At 42.4% G+C, this 23808-nt stretch overlaps 1 protein-coding gene across 3 annotated transcripts in view; it reads right to left on the bottom strand.

The window, feature by feature from the left end:
* Positions 1-23808, bottom strand: part of fhit (fragile histidine triad diadenosine triphosphatase) — a 305934-nt gene that overhangs the window by 183334 nt on the left and 98792 nt on the right. For all 3 annotated transcript variants that reach the window (XM_035777529.2, XM_035777527.2, XM_035777528.2), the window contains one exon: positions 15619-15740. In XM_035777529.2, coding sequence (XP_035633422.1) covers positions 15619-15724 — 106 coding nt within the window. In that variant the 5' untranslated portion in view covers positions 15725-15740. The remainder of the gene's footprint in view (positions 1-15618; positions 15741-23808) is intronic.

Below are 23808 nucleotides of genomic sequence, written 5' to 3'. Positions count from 1 at the left end.
TAATCATTTCATTTTTCAAAAGTATCTCTAATCTGATTACATGTAATGAGCTACTCCCCAACCATGCACATATACACACATATGCAATCACACACACATGCAATCACACACACACACAAAAACAATTGTCCACCCCCCCAAAAAAACTAACTTTGGAATAAGAAAGAGCATAGGCACACTTTAAGTGGCTACTTGATGTAATACAAGTTAATAATGAATAATGATGCTTTTAACATGCTAATTGATTGGAACACTACAAGCACCAATATGTTGCTTTTTAGAGGTCCTTTACAGTTAATACCAAACACTGCACTATAGATACTAGACAGAGGCAAGTCAGATACCATGTTTATTTTAAGGTCCACATAAATCTTGACGGGGTTCAAAATAATTGAAATATGCCTTGGTACCAAGGTCTCTGTACAACATTTAAAGATGTCTGCCTGTCTCCAGCATCTCTCTCAGTGGCATAGAAGAGGCCAGCAAGTTCACTATCACATCTGGAGCAGGCCTATGGGAGAGCGCTTTTAATTATGAAACAAGTCTCTCAACTCAGAAAAGAAGGCCAAACCTCAATCTGCCTTGGCAATCAAAGTCTTTGGGATCCCCACTGTCCTGCACATCAACAAAACCACAGACACAGTAATACAGACAGAAAGAAAGACACACATACACACACACTCATAATGTTCATCTATATAAGAGTTACTCAGACATAATTCTCCCCTGTTCTTTCCAGAGTCACTGGCAGTTGATTATTTGGATATTATTTTTTGCCCCTGACAAACTGATTATTTTTCACTTTTCTGTCCACCTTGTCTGGACAATAAAAGAGAGATCTTATAACATCTTGGAAACAAAAGATGTGATGCTATCTCGGATTCCAAGTCAATGCTATTTAAGGAAGAAAAAAATGTACAGTTAAATTTTGCCATTTCACAGACTGCCAAAATGGCACAAATAGATTTATGTTTCATAAACTGTTCCATAAGAGACATGCAAGATCTTCAGAGAAATGACAAAACACAACTGCATTTGTCCATGTCATTGCTGCCCAGCAAGAGAGAATCCAGGGGTAAAAATGCTTCTCAAAATGCATCTGCTGAAAATAGGCTACAACTGTTTGATTATAGGCCTATAACTGACTGTTGGGAAACGTAGCCCACACTGTCCTCTGTCCCAATGTCATCATCCACCCATGCATGTATTGTCCAATGAAATAATTGTTTTCGAAATGGTTTAAAAATACTAATTACAGCTCTCAGAAGATAATTGTGCAGTTCCTACAACAGATTTTCATAATACACAGTGCCATTTAAGCAAACAATGTCAATCAATTGTACTGTAGATATTTAGCAAAACATACACATTGCAGTGTGGTCTACTTAAAGATGTTCACATGCACTATATTTGCAGCTGTTAGTTCTTATAAACAAATATTTTTACTTTAAGATGTTTACATGCAATACAGTGAACAAAAATATAAACACAACATGTAAAGTGTTGGTCCCATGTGTCATGAGCTTAAATATAAAATCCCAGAAATGTTCCATATGCACAAAAAGCTTATTTCTTTCTAATTTTGTGCACACATTTGTGATAATCCATCCATCTGACAGGTGTTTTCTGTCTGTAATTAAGCCATTTTGTGGGTAAGAACTCATTATGATTGGCTGGGTCTGGCTCCCCAGTGGGTGGGCTAATTCCCTCCAAGGTCTACCCATGGCTGAACCCCTGCCCAGTCATGTGAAATCCATAGATTAATTCCTAATGTCTTTTTATTCTATTTATTTCAATAGACTGATTTCCTTACATGGAAAAATCCTTGAAATTGTTATATGTTGCATTTATATTTTTGTTCATTATATTTTTGATCTTATAAAATCCTTATTATTCCCTAACATTCAACTAGAATCTGTTAGATTGAAAAGGGCATGTCAGAGGTCAGAACAAGCATGGGGGTGGTTCCATCTGAGATGAGAAAAGAGAGAGAGCAAGTTACTACCTTTGAAGTAGTGTTCAGGTGAGAAGAATGTACATATGTTGGTGAGACTAAATGCAATGACCACAAATGCATTTAGGCAATAACATCTTCATGTGGATGACAAACACAAACGTACAGCTGTTAGACTGACATGAAAGGAAAGATTCAATCTAATGGGGCAACAGTTGGGTGGAAAACCAACAGGACAACCTACTTAACATTATGGACCAAACAACTCAGTGATCCTCCAGATGTCAAATGCTTGTTTTTCGAGGGAGAAGTCTTTAGGTGAGAACTTAATTTATTGATGACTAGGGCGGAGAAAGAGCAGAACAGTATATATTGTGCATCGACCCTAAACAAGACTAAGGCCCCATAGAGAACCATGATGAGGAGCTAGACATGAAACCAGAGCTTTGTGTAAGATAGCACAAGGAATAACTTAGTAAGGCAGGTCATTTAGTAGTGATAATGTACATGAAATAAAACATCTTCAATGAAAATTCAAATGAAAAAGAACCTGTGCATAGAAATGTTTAATTTTAGATGTGTAGTGGCTTGCAATAATTCATATGTAGTAAAAAACTAAAAAGTAGGACATTTTTTGTTTGTCTAATATTATATTCAAGAGGCTCACTTTTTTAAATGCAAAGCTTTTGTTTTATTTGTCCCTTCTAGAGTCTTAACTGGGTCCCTTTGAAACTATATGTGAAACATTGCCTTACTTTCCATGGACAAACATGCATGATGGGATAAATGTTTCATGACTTATGTGTGTGTGTGAGTGTGTGTGTTGGATGAAAAGTGGACTGGGAAGACATCCAGACGAGCCGTATCACTGCAGGGTAAAACTCAAAAACCTCCATCTCCTGTCACACCCACCCCCATCCTGGCCTTGGCAGTGCCAGCCGTCGGGGTCCTCTGAGTGGGCTGTGGCACAGGGGGTCCTGCTGGAGCCCAATTCCCACCAGGCTGTGAATCCCTGAACAGACATAGACGTAAACACGATAGAGATAAAAAGGTTGAGGCTTAGTGCCTCCTGCAGCTCAGAATACTCAATGACCTGATTTCTCTTGTATGGTTTCCGGCGTGGAAGCACAGTGATCCATGCAGCCAGCCGGCTGGACATGAGGGGCTACAGTCGTCAGGAGCAGAGAATTTCACTGCACTATCAGCAGAACATGGGCCTGGAGGAGGGAGGAAAGGAAAGTGGAGGAGAGGAGAGATGATCATAGAGTAGAGTTTCAGTTAAGAGGGAGAGGGAGATGTTTTAAAGGAGGATTCTGACAGACAGTCGAGGAATGGGTTAGGAGAGTTGTCAAATGCCATCACAGTAAAGAAGCTACATACAACCCTTTCCAAGAGGAGGGTAGAACCAGATACAGCACAGTGCATCACATAAAACAGAAGATAAACCATGGAACCTGGTGACAAATGCATACAGTGATAGAACTATAGCAGATCCACTATCCACAATGAATAATTTTATAGTCAACACTGTACATCTTCTCGACTGAGCTTACATTCACATCAAAAGGCCAAATAGTCTATGCGATAATGCAAAAGTCTACCTTGTCTTAAAAACAGAAGAGGAAAATGTAGGCCTAACACTTTTGTCCTGGGTAATGGAAAAGTTTGTAGAGGGTTAAAAACCCCAACAAGGCTTTAACAAATCAATGTCTCTTGTTGCTGATGCATGTTTTATTTCTGGCTATGACGGAGAAGCTTAACTCGTCAGCAACACAAACTGGGAAAAGAAGGATGTCTTTTGAACCTAGTATCTATATTCCCGTATCAGAACATATTTTACGACCTGAAACAACAGATCCCAGATTCTGAACACATTTCTTAAAGCATCAGTGCTTCTGTCCTATTCCTGATAACACAGTGAAATGTTCTCTATCCTTACAAATCAAAAATCGAAATAGACTAGAATCAATCCTCCTTTTATAGGAGAAAATAATGGAATTATACAGAGTATAAAGGCGAGACAAAATTGTAGAAATATGGCAAATTGTCAAGTCAAAACTGCAAGCTAACAATAAGATAGCATTGATTTTGCTCCCCAAAGCCAAACCTATTTTATGAGAATTATTTTAACCTCCAAACTGTGTGAAGCTAACTCTCAGTTGGATAACATAATTGTTCAGAAAGGCAAATCACATCACAGTATTTTGTGAACAGAATAAGCGCTCATCCTGAATAAATGTCCATTGGATTTTTTATGATGTTAGAAAACACAGGTAATGGGTTCCAGTTCCACAATGGCTGTGATCAATGAGTATACATATCATCCCTTATTGATGTCACTTGTTAAATCCTCTTCAATCAGTGTAGATGAATGGGAGGAGGCAGCTTAAAGAAGCATTTTTTAAAGACAATTTAGACATGGATTGTTTATGTGTGCCATTCAGAGGTTGAACGGACAAAACAAAATATTTAAGTGCCTTTGAAAGGGTTATGGTATTAAGTGCCACGTGCACCGGTTTGTGTCAATAACTGCAACGCTGCTGGGTTTTTCACACTCAACAGTTTCTTGTGTGTATCTACAATGGTCCACCACCCAAAGGACATCTAGCCAATTTGACACAACTATGGGATGCATTGGGGTGGCATGGTAGCCTAGTGGTTAGAGTGTTGGACTAGTAACTGGAAGGTTACACGTTCAAACCCCCAAGCTGTCAAAGTACAAATCTGTCGTTCTGCCACTGTTCCTAGGCCGTCATTGAAAATAAGAATTTGTTCTTAACTGACTTGCCTAGTTAAATAAAGGTTAAAAATATATATATATAAAAAAATTGGAGTCAACATGGGTCAGCATCCCTGTGGAATGCCTCCGACCGACACCTTGTAGAGTCCATACCCCAATGTATTGAGGCTGTTCTGAGGGCAAAAGGCGGGGGGTGAAACTCAATATTAGTAAGGTGTTCATAATGTCTGGTATACTCAGTGTACATTACCCTGTAGGCCTACTCAACCTTTTGGATAAAAAGGCTGGCATGCCAAAGCTTGGGGGCGGCATTGGCTCAAAGCATTCTTCCATCGTTGTGACATTTAATGGTACCACATCAAAGACGGCTGTGTAGAAAGGCTGTCTGAAATTGTAAGAGATCATTTCAGATATTAAGAGCTCACTAATTGAGAAGGAGCTATATCAATGTACAGGGGCGTCATTGATTATTAGAGCGGACATAATGTATGTGAGGATGGAGAAGGGGTGGTCAAGAGTGGGCCTGGGCACCTGGAAGTTGGAGAATTTTGAATTTTGAAGCTTTTTCCTGCGTAATCATTATGCCTTATTCTATTCTACACATTCCAGAGGGGGTCATTCTGACTGTTGTAAATCACACATCTAAATATCCTACACTAAAATGCCTAGGATATTATATTCATATTAAAACACAGTACATTGAATCATAGCACACATCAATACATGAATCAATCATCAATCAACATATTATGGCACCATAATTAATACACACATACTGTAGGTACATTATGATATCATCGTAAGGTGCCAGATTCTGTATCTTTCTGACTGGTGGTTAAATTGTTTAAGAAACTATGCTTCTCTGCATCTCTGCTAAAATCTAGGTAAAAGATGGAAAGGAATGTAAGTCTTATTCAGTACATCTAGTAATTGCTTGCTTTTCTAAACTCTTGCAACCTTGCCAGCAGGCATGCTAGCTAAGATAGTTAGACAAACTACTCTAACATTATTGATGGCCTGAAATGGCTTGGTAGCTAGTTATGATGTTGGGAGATTGGGGACCTATCGAGCTAGTTAACTAAATAAATTGCTAGGTGGCTATTATTATAGAGAAACAAAACATTTTTTTAAATTCATCAACAACAAATCAATATGTTACATAGCTTGATCAAATTCATTTATAAACAAACATTCCTCCAGCGAGTCCTGCCTATCACCAGCAGCTAAAATCAAATTAAATGCTGTGTGTGTCACTCCACACTCTCTCCTCCTCCACTGACTATATATATTAGAGTATCTAGTGTATCTTTTCTCTGTGCACCTTGTAAGGAACCACTTACTAGGGAGAATAGGGAGGAACTCTTTGCCTGGTCCAGTCAATGTGTTCACTTCCACAAAATACAGCTGACAGATTTTATTATCAATAATTATGAAAAAAAAGTGGGCTTAAAAATGTTTAGATATTTATTTAACATCTGAAAAATAAAAAATAAACTGGATATATCTGAGGGGACATGTGCCCTTGTGCCCCCTATTGGCATGACGCCACTGTCAATGTACATGCTACGATCTGAGAAGATGGTGCTGATTGCAAAGACCTAAACTCAGCAAAAAAAGAAACGTTCCCTTTTCAGGACACTGCCATTCAAAGATAATTTGTAAAAAAATATATATAAAAAAATAATTGTAAAGGGTTTAAACACTGTTTCCCATGCTTGTTCAATGAACCATAAACAATTAATGAACATGCACCTGTGGAACGGTCGTTAAGACACTAAAAGCTTACAGACGGTAGGCAATTAAGGTCACAGTTATGAAAACTTAGGACACTAAAGAGGCCTTTCTACTGACTCTGAAAAACACAGAAAGAAAGATGCACGGGGTCCCTACTCACCTACTCATCTGCGTGAACGTGCCTTAGGCATGCTGCAAGGAGGCATGAGGACTTCAGATGTGGCCAGGGCAATAAATTGCAACGTCCGTACTGTGAAACGCCTCAGACAGCGCTACAGGGGGACAGGACGTACAGCTGATCATCCTCGCAGTGGCAGACCACGTGTAACAACACCTGCACAGGATCGATACATCTGAACATCACACCTGCGGGACAGGTACAGGATGGCAACAACAACTGCCCGAGTTACACCAGGAATGCACAATCCCTCCATCAGTGCTCAGACTGTTTGCAATAGGCTGAGAGAGGCTGGACTGAGGCTGGACTTGTAGGCCTGTTGTAAGGCAGGTCCTCACCAGACATCACCGGCAACAACGTCGCCTACGGGCACAAACCCACCGTCGCTGGACCAGACAGGTCTGGCAAAAAGTGCTCTTCATTGACGAGTTGCGGTTTTGTCTCACCAGGGGGTCGGATTTGCGTTTTTCGTTGAAGGAATGGGCGTTACACCAAATCCTGTACACTGGAGCGGGATCAATTTGGAGGTGTAGGGTCCATCTTGGTCTGGGGTGGTGTGTCACAACATCAGCGGACTGAGCTTGTTGTCATTGCAGGCAATCTCAACGCTGTGCGTTACAGGGAAGACATCCTCCTCCCTCATGTGGTACCCTTCATGCAGGCTCATCCTGACATGACGCTCCAGCATGACAATGCCACCAGCCATACTGCTCGTACTGTGAGTGATTTCCTGCAGGACAGGAATGTCAGTGTTCTGCCATAGCCAAAAAAGAGCACGGATCTCAATCCCAATGAGCACGTCTGGGACCTGTTGGATCGGAGGGTGAGGGCTAAAGCCATTCCCTGCAGAAATGTCAGGGGAACTTGCAGGTGCCTTGGTGGAAGAGTGGGGTAACATCTCAAAGCAAGAACTGGCAAATCTTGTGCAGTCCATGAGGAGGAGATGCACTGCAGTTCTTAATGCAGCTGGTGGCCACACCAGATACTGACTGTTACTTTTGATTTTGACCACCCCTCTTTGTTCAGGGACACATTATTCCATTTATGTTAGTCACATGTCTGTGGAACTTGTTCAGTTGATGTCTCAGTTGTTGAATCTTGTTATTTTCATACAAATATTTCCACATGTTAAGTTTGCTGAAAGTAAACGCAGTTGACAGTGAGAGGACGTTTCTTTTTTTGCTGAGTTCATAAACCTGTGTCTCTATTTAGCCTACAATAAAAAATATTCCTAGAAAACTGACAATTGAGAACATCACCATCCCTTCAGTCTTCCCTCTAAGTGAATATTTACTGTAGACAGTATATGGTGTGTGATCCATATGGTGTGTGGTTCTGTTGGCTTCAAGCGTGACTCGTGTATTCTCTCCACCACAGTGGTCTGTGACTGTCAAAGCAGAAACTCTGATCTGAGTGATTCTGGAGAGGCTGGCAAAAGAAAAGTCAAAGCAATATTCAAGGGGATTCACATAAAAAGGTCTGAGAAATCATTGACCTTCTTGGTGCGATGTCTGTCACATTTGTTTGATCTCCTTGAGAATGCAATGTGAAGAACATATCTGTCATCCACTGACATTTACCTCAATGACAACACAGCTCTCAAACAGTTACCTAGGGGCTATTTCCAAAACTAAGCCATAATACAGTGGTAATCCTGGCCTGTGTGTCTGGTAATGTGTGTTGCTAGATTGAACGATAATGAGAGATCATTGTGCCGTGCTAATCACAGCTCTTTCTTTCCCTCCATTTTCTACCTCGGGAAGAGGGGGGGAAATGTTGCTAATTATGCATTTCAATAGGATTACTAGATCTATGTAATCAACTATTCTGAGTATCTCACTAATGACGAATTTATCCAAAAAGAAGATGTTTAATCAAAGGGTGTGATTTGTGTTGTCAGGGAGATTTGCATGCCTGTGACGGGGGGATTTGAGCTGTAGCAGGGGCCCTAAAGGGCTTGGCAGTGGGCATGTTTAATGCTGATATGACAAGATATTATGCAAAATGTTAAGCTTGACCTTCAGCCATCTTCTGCCTGAGCAAAGTTACATGACACCAACGGACAACATGATTAGGCTGTCCTATCCATAGCATACAGTAGAAGGCAGACATACACAATTTGTCTTTGATGTTAATTTACACCTGGACTTACTGAGACTTATTCTTTGTAAGTTTGTTCCGGGTTCACTAGATCAAAACATGTAAGTTCACTGGCAAAGATTAAAAGGGTAATGATGTGTTAAAGGTAGTAACACTCCAATTAGAGTAATGTTGCTATAAACAGTAAACATCAAAAAGGATACCATGATAAATTGGGGGTCATATCCTACCAATTTGTAAACATCTCCACTTTAAAAATGATTTAATTTACTGTACAGTGTAACTCAGGAAGTTTATATCATTAAAGACTGCTGTACTACTTTGCTATATGCAGTGCAATGCAAAAGTGATTTACTATATGCCAAGCATACATTCTACAAACAGTATACTGTAATTCTAATAGAAAACATAATCAATTAGAATCTTCTTGAGCACAATTTCAATTTACATAGCTCGGCCTTGTTGAAACATGGTCATTAGAGGCACATTGATAATTTAACTTAGCACACATTACCCAGGCCTGGATGGCACATGCAACGCTAATAGGTAATTTGCCTCATGTTCTTGAGTAAACTTCTCATAGCTGGTCTCGGGTCTAGGAGCCCTGTTTTCCTTCAAATATGCCACTGTTGTTCAGTGTTGTTTACCAGAGCTAATTAAGCAAAATCAAATAATTTTATATTACCCAATATCTGGATCATGTTCTGTAAAAGGTAGGACACGGAACATGTCGTTCAGATTCAAACTCTTGGACAGCCTTGTTAATTTACCCAGAAACCCATTAACGGGAAGCTCCATCAATAACCACGACAGGTAGGGAAACACTGCAGGCCTGACGGCAACATAAAACACATTTTCTCCCTCAAATATCTCACCAAACTGTCCATCTCATCGACTGGAAGTGGCACCTGCTTTCTCATTACCCAACATTATTGAAAAAGCCAAGATGGTCTTTCCAGAGTAACGGTGTCACCTGTATGTCAAGTCACATATGCAATGCAGCACGTCAGCTCTCATGGTGTTTGTGTGTGTTCGTGTCCATGTGTGTTTTTGAGCGTATATTGCTATCGATTCCATAAGGAAAATTTGGCGCCGGATAATGTGACCTGGAAGATTTTAATTTACGGTCAATTCGAGAAATTTCCAGGACCTACAGTACCAGTCAAAAGTTTGGACACACCTACTCACACCTAAAACATTTGTTGCTATTTCTACATTGTAGAAAATAGTGAAGACATCAAAACTATGAAATAACACATGTGGAATCATGTAATAACCAAAGAAGTGTTAAATCAAAATATATTTTATATTTGAGATTCTTCAAAGTAGCCACCCTTTGCCTTGATGACAGCTTTGCAAACTCTTGGCATTCTCTCAACCAGATTCATGAGGAATGGTTTTCCAACAGCCTTGAAGGAGTTCCCACAAATGCTGAGCACTTATTTTCAGCCTTCCCTTCACTCACTTCCAACTCATCCCAAACCATCTCAATTGGGTTGAAGTCGGGTGATTGTGGAGGCCAGGTCATCTGATGCAGCACTCCATCACTCTCCTTCTTGTTCAAATAGCCCTTACATATCCTGGAGATGTGTTGGGCCATTGTCCTGTTAAACACAAATGATAATCCCACTAAGAGCAAATCAAATGGGATGGCGTATCACTGCAGAATGCTGTTGTAGCCATTCTGGTTAAGTGTGCCTTGAATTCAAAATAAATCACAGACACTATCACCAGCAAAGCAAACCCACAACATCACACCTCCTCCTCCATGCTTCACGGTGGGAACGGCACATGAGGAGATCATCCGTTCACCTACTCTGAGTCTTACAAAGACGAAGTGGTTGGAACCAAACATCTCAAATTTGGACTCATCAGACCAAAGGACAGATTTCCACCGGTCTAATATCCATTGCTCATGTTTCTTGGCCCAAGCAAGTCTCTTCTTATTATTGGTGTCCTTTAGTAGTGGTTTCTTTGAAGCAATTTGAACATGAAGGCCTCATTCACGCAGTCTCCTCTGAACAGTTGATGTTGAGATGTACCTGTTACTTGAATTCTGTGAAAATGTATTTAGGCTGCAATTTCTGAGGCTGGTAACTCTAATGAACGTATCCTCTGCAGCAGAGTTAACTCTGGGTCTCCCATTCCTGTGGCTGTCCTCATGAGAGGCAGTTCCATCATAGCGCTTGATGGTTTTTGCATCCTGACATTTTCCGCATTGACTGACTTTCATGTCTTTAAGTAATGATGGATTGTGGTTTCTCTTTGCTTATTTTAGCTGTTTTTGACATAATATGGACTTGGTCTTTTACCAAATAGGGCAATCTTCTGTAAACAACCCCTACCTTGTCACAACACAACTGATTGGCTCAAACTCATTAAGAGGGAAAGAAACTCCACAAATTAACAAGGCACACCTGTTAATTGAGATGCATTCCAGGTGACTACTGTACCTCATGAAGCTGGTTGGGAGAATGCCAAGAGTGTGCAAAGCTGTCATCAAGGCAAAGGGTGGCTACTTTGAATAATCTCAAATATAAAAACACATTTGTTTAACATCTTTTTGATTCCTACATGATTTCATATGTATTATTTCAGAATTTTGATGTCTTCAATATTATTCTACAATGTAGATAATAGTACAAATAATGAAAAACCCTGGAATGGGTAATTGTGTCCAAACTTTTGTCTGGTACTGCATATGCATTGGGTGCGTAACCCATTAGGCAGCCACGAATGGTTCAACCTCTCTTTCGTATCGTCCGAGATCCCCAAAGATAGGAAAGCTGCTGCGGTCATCCCCTTCTTCAAAGGGGGTGACACTCTAGACCCAAACTGTTATAGACCTATATCCATTCTGCCCTGCCTTTCTTAAGTCTTCGAAAGCCAAGTTAATAAACAGATCACTGACCATTTCGAATCCCACCGTATCTTCTCCGCTATGCAATCCGGTTTCTGAGCTGGTCACAGTGAACCTCAGCCATGCTCAAGGTACGAAATGATATCATAACCGCCATCGATAAAAGACAGTACTGTGCAGCCGTCTTCATCGACCTGGCCAAGGCTTTCGACTCTGTCAATCACTGTATTCTTATCGGCAGACTGAACAGCCTTGGTTTCTCAAATGACTGCCTCGCCTGGTTCACCAACTATTTCTCAGACAGAGTTCAGTGTGTCAAACCGGAGGGCCTGTTGTCCGGACCTCTGGCAGTCTCTATGGGGGTACCACAGGGTTCAATTCTCAGGCCGGCTCTTCTCTCTGTATATATCAACGATGTCGCTATTGCTGCGAGTGATACCCTTATCCACCTCTACACAGACGACACCATTCTGTATACATCTGGCCCTTCTTTGGACACTGTGTTAACTGACCTCCAAACGAGCTTCAATGCCATACATCTCCAATCCAAAATTAAATCTAGAATTGGCTTCCTATTTCGCAACAATGCCTCTCTCACTCACACCACTAAACATACCCTCGTAAAACTGATTATCCTACCGATCCTCGACTTTGGCGATGTCATTTACAAAATAGCTTCCAATACTCTACTCAGCAAACTGGATGCAGTCTATCACAGTGTCATCTGTTTTGTCACCAAAGCCCCTTATACCACCCACCACTGCGACCTGTATGCTCTAGTCAGCTGGCCCTCGCTACATATCCGTCGCTAGACCCACTGGCTCCAGGTCATCTATAAGTCTATACTAGGTAAAGCTCCGCCTTATCTCAGCCAACTGGTCACGATAACAACACCCACCCGTAGCACGCACTCCAGCAGGTATATCTCACTGGTCATCCCCAAAGCCAACACCTACTTTGGCCACCTTTCCTTCCAGTTTTCTGCTGCCAATGACTGGAACGAATTGCAAAAATTGCTGAAGCTGGAGACCTATATTTCCCTCACTAACTTTAAATGGCAGCTATCTGAGCAGCTAACCGATTGCTGCAGCTGTACATAGCGCTTCCCCATATTGTTTTTATTTACTTTTCTGCTCTTTTGGACACCAGTATTTCTACATGCACATCACCATCTGCTCATCTATCACTCAGTGTTAATTTGCTAAATTGTAATTACTTCGCCACTGTGGCCTATTTAAATAAAGGTGAATAAAGTTTTTTTAAATGGTGCTCAGAATGACAGAAATCAAATTTAGATGATGGTAATTCATCTTATCAGAACATGCAACTCCTGCAATGAAGCAGCCAATAAAACGTTGGTTTTCAAACATTTGCCAAAATGCGATTTGCGGAAAACACACTTCTATACAGCGCACCTCATACGTGTGGTTCCATATGTGACAGAGATAAAAAAATCTCTTTTAGAAATGTAAAAAGAACAGGACACTAAAGATGCAACAACTAGGATCGTTTGCTACTATGACTAGGATCGTGCCGTTGGTGTCATGCCTGCTCCCGCTCTTCCTCCTGCCACCATCATTAAGCACATCTGCCTTCCCTCGTCACACGCATCAGCGAATTATGGGACTCACCTGGACTCAATCACCTGTTTATTATTTCCCCTATATTTGTCAGTTCCCCAGCTCTGTTCCCCACTGCTGCATTGACTGTCTTATGTCTGTGTATTACCCGGTTCCGACATCGGCCTGTCAGGCTCACCCAGGTTGGACGCCGGGTGGCATCCCTAGAAGGGGTGGTACTGTCACGCCTGCTCCCGCTCTTCCCCCCGGCGCTCGAGGGCGCCAGGCTGCCCTGCATTACACACTCTTGCCACCATCATTACGCACACCTGTCTTCCCTCATCACGCGCATTAGTAAATTATTGGACTCACCTGGACTCAATCAACTGTTTATTACCTCTCCTATATTTGTAATTTCCCCAGCTCTGTTCCCCTGCTGCAATGATTGTCTTATGTCTGTATATTACGGTTTCTGATGCCGTTCTTGTCCTGTTCCAATTAAACGTTTACTCCCTATCCCTTCTTCTCTACTCCAGCGTCGGTCCAGTTGAGTAATACAAATAGTAGCTCTTTTTAATTGTGACCATTAAAACTGTTTTTTACTCGCAATTGCATTTACAATTGTTGAACAATGACTGTACTTATATAAAAGCATGTTTCACTCCAGCAGCAACGAGCTGAGGAGATATTCTGCTCAAAATAGGCTCTGTACTGTATGCTATCTAATCCTTTAATTTAGATCTGACGACGAGCAGGTGTCCACATACTTTTGTTCATGTAGTGTAGGTACTAGAACTAATGCATTAGTAAACCCGCTACAATCATGGAGAACAGTGTACAGCAAGCAGTTTAGCAGTTACACCGGCAGGCCCCAGTGGCAATAAATTAATAAAACCAAAAGCTTACCTTGACTTGGAAGTGTTGGATAGCCATAGCCAGCTAGCTAACATAGCATCCCTCTCTATTTGTATCGAGTGTTTGAATAGGCTGATCTAGCTAGCTGCATTTGCTAGCTAAGTAAGTGAAAGTGAGCATTTTGTGCAATTCTACACATTTTGCAATGACTTATGCCATGTTAATATGATATCTGAGTGAGAGTAACTAACAAAATCATTGGTGGGCTACTGGAGAGACAGAGAGGGAGAGAAAAAGGAGAAAAAAAAGGATTGTCCTTTTGCACAAGAGACCCTACATCTCAACATTCCCTGGAAAGATATCCCATAATATCCCTGGGAAGTCCAAGTGCAGACAGATAACAATTTAATGTTTCAGATTTCAGCCAAGTCCTATTTACTTCTCAACACCACAACATGTACAGATATGAATGCAAAGAATAGCGCTTTGATCTAAGCCCTCACACAGCCAACAAAACACATCTAACAGTAGGGCTATGTGCCAATGCATATTCAACAACACAGACCCACTGTGGCTGTAGATTCACCTATAGTCACACAGACAGCGACTCAAATACACATGCATAAAGACAGTAGTATGGCACCAAACACTCACTTACACACACACACACACACACACACACACACACACACACACACACACACACACACACACACACACACACACACACACACACACACACACACACACACACACACACACACTTTAGGAAACAAAAAGTGCCCTTTAACACTGGAGTGATAATCAGTGTCTACTCAGTGAATTTGCTTTCTGGCATTATTCTAATTTTCCCTGTAGGACAAAAAAGTGTATGATTAAATAATGCAAATGCATTCCTCATGGCCTGAGAACCTGAGAACATTATTCCCTTTCTTTAGACTTAAGGATTATACAGCAATGCCCTATAATGCGGTGAAAAATCTCCCCAAGTCCAAAGTTAATCTAAACACAGAAGTTATGCAATGCAGAACAGCACTTGAGGAACTCAAGCACAAAGCCAAGGACTGATTATTATACCAAAAAGAGAATAAGCACATTATTCAAGCAAATCAGCAATGGAAATCATGCAAATTAATGCAAGGTTTGCATTTGCTGGTTGAAAACGATGATTCATAGACAAAAATATTGCATTTTTCACCCAAAGAGAGAGAAGAGTGGATGCAAGGCAAGAGCTGACAAAGATTCATGAACCCTCTGATCCCGCTCTGCCTATATCCATTATGAGGTAAACATGTGTTGTCGTGACACACACACAACTGAACTTTATACCATGTAAAAAATGCCATTGTCCACATAATGCGGGACAATGTTTTCTTTTTTATTCCTTCTGTTTCTGTTGTAAACAGCTGTTTACTTGGCCTATTGTTGAGGTCACACCCACCTTGCTAAAGAGACAAACTGTTGAACTGCTAAATTGAGCACAGAATGTTCTAGTGAGGTGAGACAGAGAGAGAGAGAGCTGTGACCTACCTGTGTCCAGACTAAGGTTCAGGATGGTTCAGTCGTTTTCTCTCCTTCAGCCCCAGCAAACAAGCAGCGTCCCTGTTAGGGCCTGTTAAAGTGATAATTGAAGGATACGTCCAGGCACCACAGGCTTCCTGTTGACCAGGGCGAAGGACAACTCAGTTTGTAGAAACACTGCTGAGGCCTTGATGACGTGCTGTCCAAAACGGAATGTAGACATGGTGATGACTGCAGACCTGAAAGAGGGAAGAAGTGTTCAAATAAGGTGAACTGAGGCAAGACCGCTGCAGGGCTGTCTGTTAGGGTTCACTGGGTGTTCAGCAAATCACACTGCAGAAAGTATCTAAGGACAATACAAAGTACCACTTTCCAAAAAATCAACCGTTCATGAAACAGCTTTCAAGGTACAGAAGTCTGACAAACAAGCATGAAATGTGTGTCATCATCCAAAAAGTTCAAAATGGTCTCTTCGTATCGAAAAGTCTCAATCATAACATAAATGAAAGAATACCCTAGTGTGAGAAACACAGTAATGAGCAATACTGAGATACTAAACCATGCGCTTCACTGGAGCCAATTGCTCATTTTGAAGCTAGTTAAAACAAAAAGGATTGTCACTATTTGCAGCAGTTCTCTTGGTGAAATTGCGTTTGTGAAATGATGAGTCCTCTCATCAGTGTGTCACAGATATCAAGAGCACTGCCAAGATGACGTCACATCTGACCAAGCCCTCTCTATCGGCTGTCACAGATATCCCTGCTGGAAAAATCTATTACTGCAAACATAAAATATTTTAAAGTTATCTGTCTATGTTTCTGTAAGTGTCTCGTTCTCTTTTCACTTACTTTTTCTTACCACACTAGAATAATTGTTCATCTTCTATACAGGAGTCCAGGTTTCAATTAGCATTGGCCAGCATTGACCAGCATTCAATTAGACATGGGGGAAAAACACAAAATAATATATTTTTTACCATTTTATTTTTTTATTTTTTTTATTTCAACTTTGGTTAACCAGGTAGGCTAGTTGAGAACAAGTTCTCATTTGCAACTGCGACCTGGCCAAGATAAAGCAAAGCAGTGTGACACAGACAACAACACAGTGGACATGGAGTAAACAATAAACAAGCCAATAACACAATAAACCAATCAATGACACAGTAGAAAAAAGAAAGTCTATATACAGTGTGTGCAAAAGGCATGAGGAGGTAGGCAATAAATAGGCCATAGGAGCAAATAGTTACAATTTAGCAGATTAACACTGGAGTGATAAATGAGCAGATGATGATGTGCAGGTAGAGATACTAGTGTGCAAAAGAGCAGAAAAGTAAATAAAATAAAAACAGTATCGGGATGAGGTAGATAGATTGGGTGGGCTATTTCCAGATGGACTATGTACAGCTGCAGCGATCAGTTAGCTGCTCAGATAGTTAATGTTTATACAGTGCCTTGCGAAAGTATTCGGCCCCCTTGAACTTTGCGACCTTTTGCCACATTTCAGGCTTCAAACATAAATATATAAAACTGTATTTTTTTGTGAAGAATCAACAACAAGTGGGACACAATCATGAAGTGGAACGACATTTATTGGATATTTCAAACTTTTTTAACAAATCAAAAACTGAAAAATTGGGCGTGCAAAATTATTCAGCCCCCTTAAGTTAATACTTTGTAGCGCCACCTTTTGCTGCGATTACAGCTGTAACTCGCTTGGGGTATGTCTCTATCAGTTTTGCACATCGAGAGACTGACATTTTTTCCCATTCCTCCTTGCAAAGCAGCTCGAGCTCAGTGAGGTTGGATGGAGAGCATTTGTGAACAGCAGTTTTCAGTTCTTTCCACAGATTCTCGATTGGATTCAGATCTGGACTTTGACTTGGCCATTCTAACACCTGGATATGTTTATTTTTGAACCATTCCATTGTAGATTTTGCTTTATGTTTTGGATCATTGTCTTGTTGGAAGACAAATCTCTGTCCCAGTCTCAGGTCTTTTGCAGACTCCGTCAGGTTTTCTTCCAGAATGGTCCTGTATTTGGCTCCATCCATCTTCCCATCAATTTTAACCATCTTCCCTGTCCCTGCTGAAGAAAAGCAGGCTCAAACCATGATGCTGCCACCACCATGTTTGACAGTGGGGATGGTGTGTTCAGGGTGATGAGCTGTGTTGCTTTTACGCCAAACATAACATTTTGCATTGTTGCCAAAAAGTTCCATTTTGGTTTCATCTGACCAGAGCACCTTCTTCCACATGTTTGGTGTGTCTCCCAGGTGGCTTGTGGCAAACTTTAAACTACACTTTTTATGGATATCTTTAAGAAATGGCTTTCTTCTTGCCACTCTTCCATAAAGGCCAGATTTGTGCAATATACGACTGATTGTTGTCCTATGGACAGAGTCTCCCACCTCAGCTGTAGATCTCTGCAGTTCATCCAGAGTGATCATGGGCCTCTTGGCTGCATCTCTGATCAGTCTTCTCCTTGTATGAGCTGAAAGTTTAGAGGGACGGACAGGTCTTGGTAGATTTGCAGTGGTCTGATACTCCTTCCATTTCAATTTTATCGCTTGCACAATGCTCCTTGGGATGTTGAAAGCTTGGGAAATCTTTTTGTATCCAAATCCGGCTTTAAACTTCTTCACAACAGTATCTCGGACCTGCCTGGTGTGTTCCTTGTTCTTCATGATGCTCTCTGCGCTTTTAACGGACCTCTGAGACTATCACAGTGCAGGTGCATTTATACGGAGACTTGATTACACACAGGTGGATTGTATTTATCATCATTAGTCATTTAGGTCAACATTGGATCATTCAGAGATCCTCACTGAACTTCTGGAGAGAGTTTGCTGCACTGAAAGTAAACGGGCTGAATAATTTTGCACGCCCATTTTTTCAGTTTTTGATTTGTTAAAAAAGTTTGAAATATCCAATAAATGTCGTTCCACTTCATGATTATATGAGATGGGTATGTAAACAAAGTGGCATAGCCACTTTAACTATGCCACTTTGTTTACATACCCATCTCATATGTATATACTGTACTCGACACCATCTACTGTATCTTGCCTATGCTGCTCTGTACCATCACTCATTCATATATCCTTATGTACATATTCTTTATCCCCTTACACTGTGTATAAGACAGTAGTTTTGGAATTGTTAGTTAGATTACTTGTTGGTTATTACTGCATTGTCGGAACTAGAAGCACAAGCATTTCGCTACACTCGCATTAACATCTGCTAACCATGTGTATGTGACAAATAAAAATGTGATTTTTGTGTCCCACTTGTTGTTGATTCTTCACAAAAAAATACAGTTTTATATCTTTATGTTTGAAGCCTGAAATGTGGCAAAAGGTCTCAAAGTTCAAGGGGGCCGAATACTTTCGCAAGGCACTGTAGTTAATGTTCCACGTTCGCCTTAGATAGTCGACCATTAGGGTCAGGGTTGATTAGGGAGGTCACCCCTCCTTTGGGCATGGTGATGCAGGGGGGTCATACGGAGAGAAATAGTCTCTTCCTTATTGACTCTCCTGCGTTTCCCGTGGTGCTGGGCTTACCCTGGTTAGCTTGTCATAACCCCACTGTTTCCTTGCCACAGAGGGCTCTCACGGGGTGGCCGCGAGAGTGCTCAGGTAGTTGTTTAGGGGTTTCCGTTGGTGCTACTACAGTGGAGAGTCCAGACCAGGTCTCCACCATGAGCATTGTCCCTGAAAATGCCGATTTGACTCTCGCCTTCTCCAAAAAGAAGGCAACTCAATTACCACCTCATCGACGGGGCGATTGTGCGATAGATCTCCTGGTAGACACTGCAGTTCCCAGGAATCACATGTATGTATCCCCTCTCACAGGCGGAGACGGAGGCTATGGAAACATACAGTGGGGCAAAAAAGTATTTAGTCAGCCACCAATTGTGCACGTTCTCCCACTTAAAATGATGAGAGAGGCCTGTAATTTTCATCATAGGTACACTTCAACTATGACAGACAAAATTAGGAAAAAAAATATCCAGAAATCACATTGTGATTTTTAATGAATTTATTTGCAAATTATGGTGGAAAATAAGTATTTGGTCAATAACAAAAGTTTATCTCAATACTTTGTTATATACCCTTTGTTGGCAATGACAGAGGTCAAACGTTTTCTGTAGGTCTTCACAAGGTTTTCACACACTGTTGCTGGTATTTTGGCCCATTCCTCCATGCAGATCTCCTCTAGAGCAGTGATGTTTTGTGGCTGTTGCTGGGCAACACGGACTTTAAACTCCCTCCAAAGATTATCTATGGGGTTGAGATCTGGAGATTGGCTAGGCCACTCCAGGACCTTGAAATGCTTCTTACGAAGCCACTCCTTCGTTGCCCAGGCGGTGTGTTTGGGATCATTGTCATGCTGAAAGACCCAGCAACGTTTCATCTTCAATGCCCTTGCTGATGGAAGGAGGTTTTCACTCAAAATCTCACGATACATGGCCACATTAATTATTTCCTTTACACGGATCAGTCGTCCTGGTCCCTTTGCAAAAAAACAGCCCCAAAGCATGATGTTTCCACCCCCATGCTTCACAGTAGGTATGGTGTTCTTTGGATGCAACTCAGCATTCTTTGTCCTCCAAACATGACGAGTTGAGTTTTTACAAAAAAGTTCTATTTTGGTTTCATCTGACCATATGACATTCTCCCAATCTTCTTCTGAATCATCCAAATGCTCTCTAGCAAACTTCAGACGGGCCTGGACATGTACTGGCTTAAGCAGGGGGACACGTCTGGCACTGCAGGATTTGTGTCCCTGGCGGCGAAGTGTGTTACTGATGGTAGTCTTTGTTACTTTTGTCCCAGCTCTCTGCAGGTCTTTCACTAGGTTCACCCGTGTGGTTCTGGGATTTTTGCTCACCGTTCTTGTGATCACTTTGACCCTACGGGGTGAGATCTTGCGTGGAGCCCCAGATCGAGGGAGATTATCAGTGGTCTTGTATGTCTTCCATTTCCTAATAATTGCTCCCACAGTTGATTTCTTCAAACCAAGCTGCTTACCTTTTGCAGATTCAGTCTTCCCAGCCTGGTGCAGGTCTACAATTTTGTTTTTGGTGTCCTTTGACAGCTCCTTGGTCTTGGCCATAGTGGAGTTTGGAGTGTGACTGTTTGAGGTTGTGGACAGGTGTCTTTTATACTGATAACAAGTTCAAACAGGTGCCATTAATACAGGTAACGAGTGGAGGACAGAGGTGCCTCTTAAAGAAGAAGTTACAGGTCTGTGAGAGCCAGAAATATTGCTTGTTTGAAGGTGACCAAATACTTATTTTCCACCATAATTTGCAAATGAATTAATTAAAAATGTGATTTTCTGGATTTTTTTTCTTATTTTGTCTGTCATAGTTGAAGTGTACCTATGATGAAAATTACAGGCCTCTCTCATCTTTTTAAGTGGGAGAACTTGCACAATTGGTGGCAGACTAAATATTTTTTTGCCCCACTGTATGTCTCCGAATCCCTGCGTCAGGGGTACATTCGGTCCTCCACTTCACCCACCTCCTCGAGTTTCTTTTTTGTGAAGAAGAAGGAGGGAGGTCTGCATCCGTGTATTGACTATCGGGGTCTGAATCAGATCACTGTGAGGTATAGTTACCCGCTACCGCTCATAGCCACAGTGAAAAAGTCAATGCACGGGGCGTGCTTCTTCACCTAACTAGATCTCAGGAGCGAATACAACCTGGTGCGTATACGAGAGGGAGACGATTGGAAGACTGCTTTCAGTACCACCTCTGGACACTATGAGTACCTCGTCATGCCGTACGGGTTGATGAATGCGCCATCAGTCTTCCAAGCCTTTGTAGACAAGATTTCCAGGGACCTGCACCGGCAGGGTGTAGTAGTGTATATTGATGTCATTTTGATATACTCCGCTACACGCGAAGAGCTTGTGTCCCTGGTGCGCAGAGCGCTCGGTCGCCTGTTGGAGCATGACATGTGTGTCAAGGCTGAGAAATGCCTGTTGTTCCAACAGTCTGTCTCCTCGCATTTCCACCTCAGGGGTGGCGATTGAGAGTGACAGCATTGCAGCCGTGCGTAATTGGCCGACTCCCACCACGGTAAAGGAGGTGCAGTAGTTCTTAGGGTTTGCCAACTACTACCGGAGGTTTATCCGGGGTTTTGGTCAGGTAGCGGCTCCCATTATCTCACTGCTGAAGGGGGGCCCGGTGCGCTTGCAGTGGTCAGCTGAGGCGGACAGGGCTTTTAGTCACCTGAGGGCTCTGTTTACCTCGGCTCCCGTGCTGGCCCATCCGGATCCCTCTTTGGCGTTCATAGTGGAGGTGGACGCGTCCGAGGCTGGGATAGGAGCTGTGCACTCTCAGCGCCTGGGTACCCCACCGAAGCTCCGTCCCTGTGCCTTCTTCTCGAGGAAGCTCAGCCCGGCGGAGCGAAGCTATGACGTGGGGGACCGGGAGTTGTTGGCTGTCGTCAAGGCCTTGAAGGTGTGGAGACATTGGCTTGAGGGGGCCAGACACACTTTTCTCATCTTGATTGACCACCACAATCTGGAGTACATCTGGGCAGCAAGGAGACTGAACCCTCGCCAGGCAAGGTGGGTCATGTTTTTCACACGTTTTGTGTTTACCATTCTTACAGACCAGGCTCCCAGAACGCGAAGGCAGACGCATTGTCCCGGCTGTATGACACAGAGGAGCGGCCCATGGATCCCACACCCATCCTTCCCGCCTCCTGCCTGGTGGCGCCGGTAGTGTGAGAGCTGGACACAGACATTGAGCAGGCATTATGTGCAGAGCGCGCTCCCGTCCAGTGTCCCGCTGGGCGTCTGTACGTCCCGTCTGCTGTCCGTGACCAGTTGATCTATTGGGCCCACACGTCACCCTCCTCTGGTCATCCTGTGATCGGGCGGACAGTGCGCTGTTTGAGCGGGAGGTACTGGTGGCCTACCTTGGCTAAGGACGTGACTGGTTTAGGTTTCCTCCTGCTCGGTGTGCGCCCAGTGTAAGGCTCCTAAGCACCTGCCCAGAGGTAAGCTACACCCATTCCACAGCGGCCTTGGTCGCACCTGTAGGTGGATTTTCTTACTGATCTTCCACTCTCACAGGGTAACACCGCGATCCTGGTCGTTGTGGATCATTTCTCAAAGTCCTGTCGTCTCCTCCCTCTGCCCGGTCTCCCTACAGACTGCGGAGGCCTTGTTTACACACGTCTTTCGCCACTACAGGATGCCTGAGGATATAGTGTCTGATCGGGGTCCCCAGTTCACGTCTAGGGTCTGGAAGGCATTCATGGAACGTCTGGGGGTCTCGATCAGCCTTACTTCAGGGTTTCACCCCGGGAGTAATGGACAGGTGGAGAGAGTGAACCAGGATGTGGGCAGGGTTCTATGGTCCTATTGCCAGGACCAGTCGGGGGAGTGGGCGGAGTTCGTGCCCTGGGCCGAGATGGCACAGAACTCGCTCCGCCACTCCTCCACAAACATCTCTCCCTTCCAGTGCGTACTGGGGTACCAGCCCGTGCTGGCGCCTTGGCATCAGGGTCAGACCGAGGTTCCTGCGGTGGACGATTGGTTCAGGCATGCGGAGGAGACATGGGAAGCCGTCCGTGTCCACCTTCAGCAGGCCATGATGCGCCAGAAGGTTAATGCAGATCGCCACCGCAGTGAAACCCCGGTGTTCACCCTTACAGACTGTATTTTCTCTTTGCTTATTTGAGCTGTTCTTGCCATAATATAGACTTGGTATTTTACCAAATAGGGCTATATTCTGTATACCACCCCTACCTTGTCACAACACAACTGATTGGTTCAAACACATTAAGAAGGAAAGAAATTCCACAAATTAACTTTTAACAAGACACACCTGTTAACTGAAATGCACACCTCATTAAGCTGGTTGAGAGAATGCCAAGAGTGTGCAAAGCTGTGATCAAGGCAAAGGGTGGCTACTTTGAAGAATCTCAAATATAACATATATTTTGATTTGTTTAACACTTTTTGGGTTATTACATGATTCTATATGTGTTATTTCATAGTTTTGATGTCTTCACTATGTAGAAAATAGCAAAAATAAAGAAAAACCCTGGAATGAGTAGGTGTCCAAACTATTGACTCGTACTGTATACACTGTATATAATTTTTTATATTGATGTAACTGTATAATTTGTACAGTTCTTAATTAAACATGTAGTTAGTTGTTTGTTACATTTGACTGTGTAAAACATATCAGTACTACGTATATCTCTGAGAGTGTGGTGGATACATTGCAGACTGCAAAATAACATGATTATTATATATTATTCAAAACAATAATATGAGATCTGTA

This window comes from Oncorhynchus keta, chromosome 10 (genome assembly GCF_023373465.1).
Source record: "Oncorhynchus keta strain PuntledgeMale-10-30-2019 chromosome 10, Oket_V2, whole genome shotgun sequence".
Taxonomy (NCBI): Eukaryota; Metazoa; Chordata; class Actinopteri; order Salmoniformes; family Salmonidae; genus Oncorhynchus; species Oncorhynchus keta.
The sequence above is the reverse complement of the archived record's forward strand: the minus strand, read 5'-3'. Positions and strand labels throughout refer to the sequence as shown.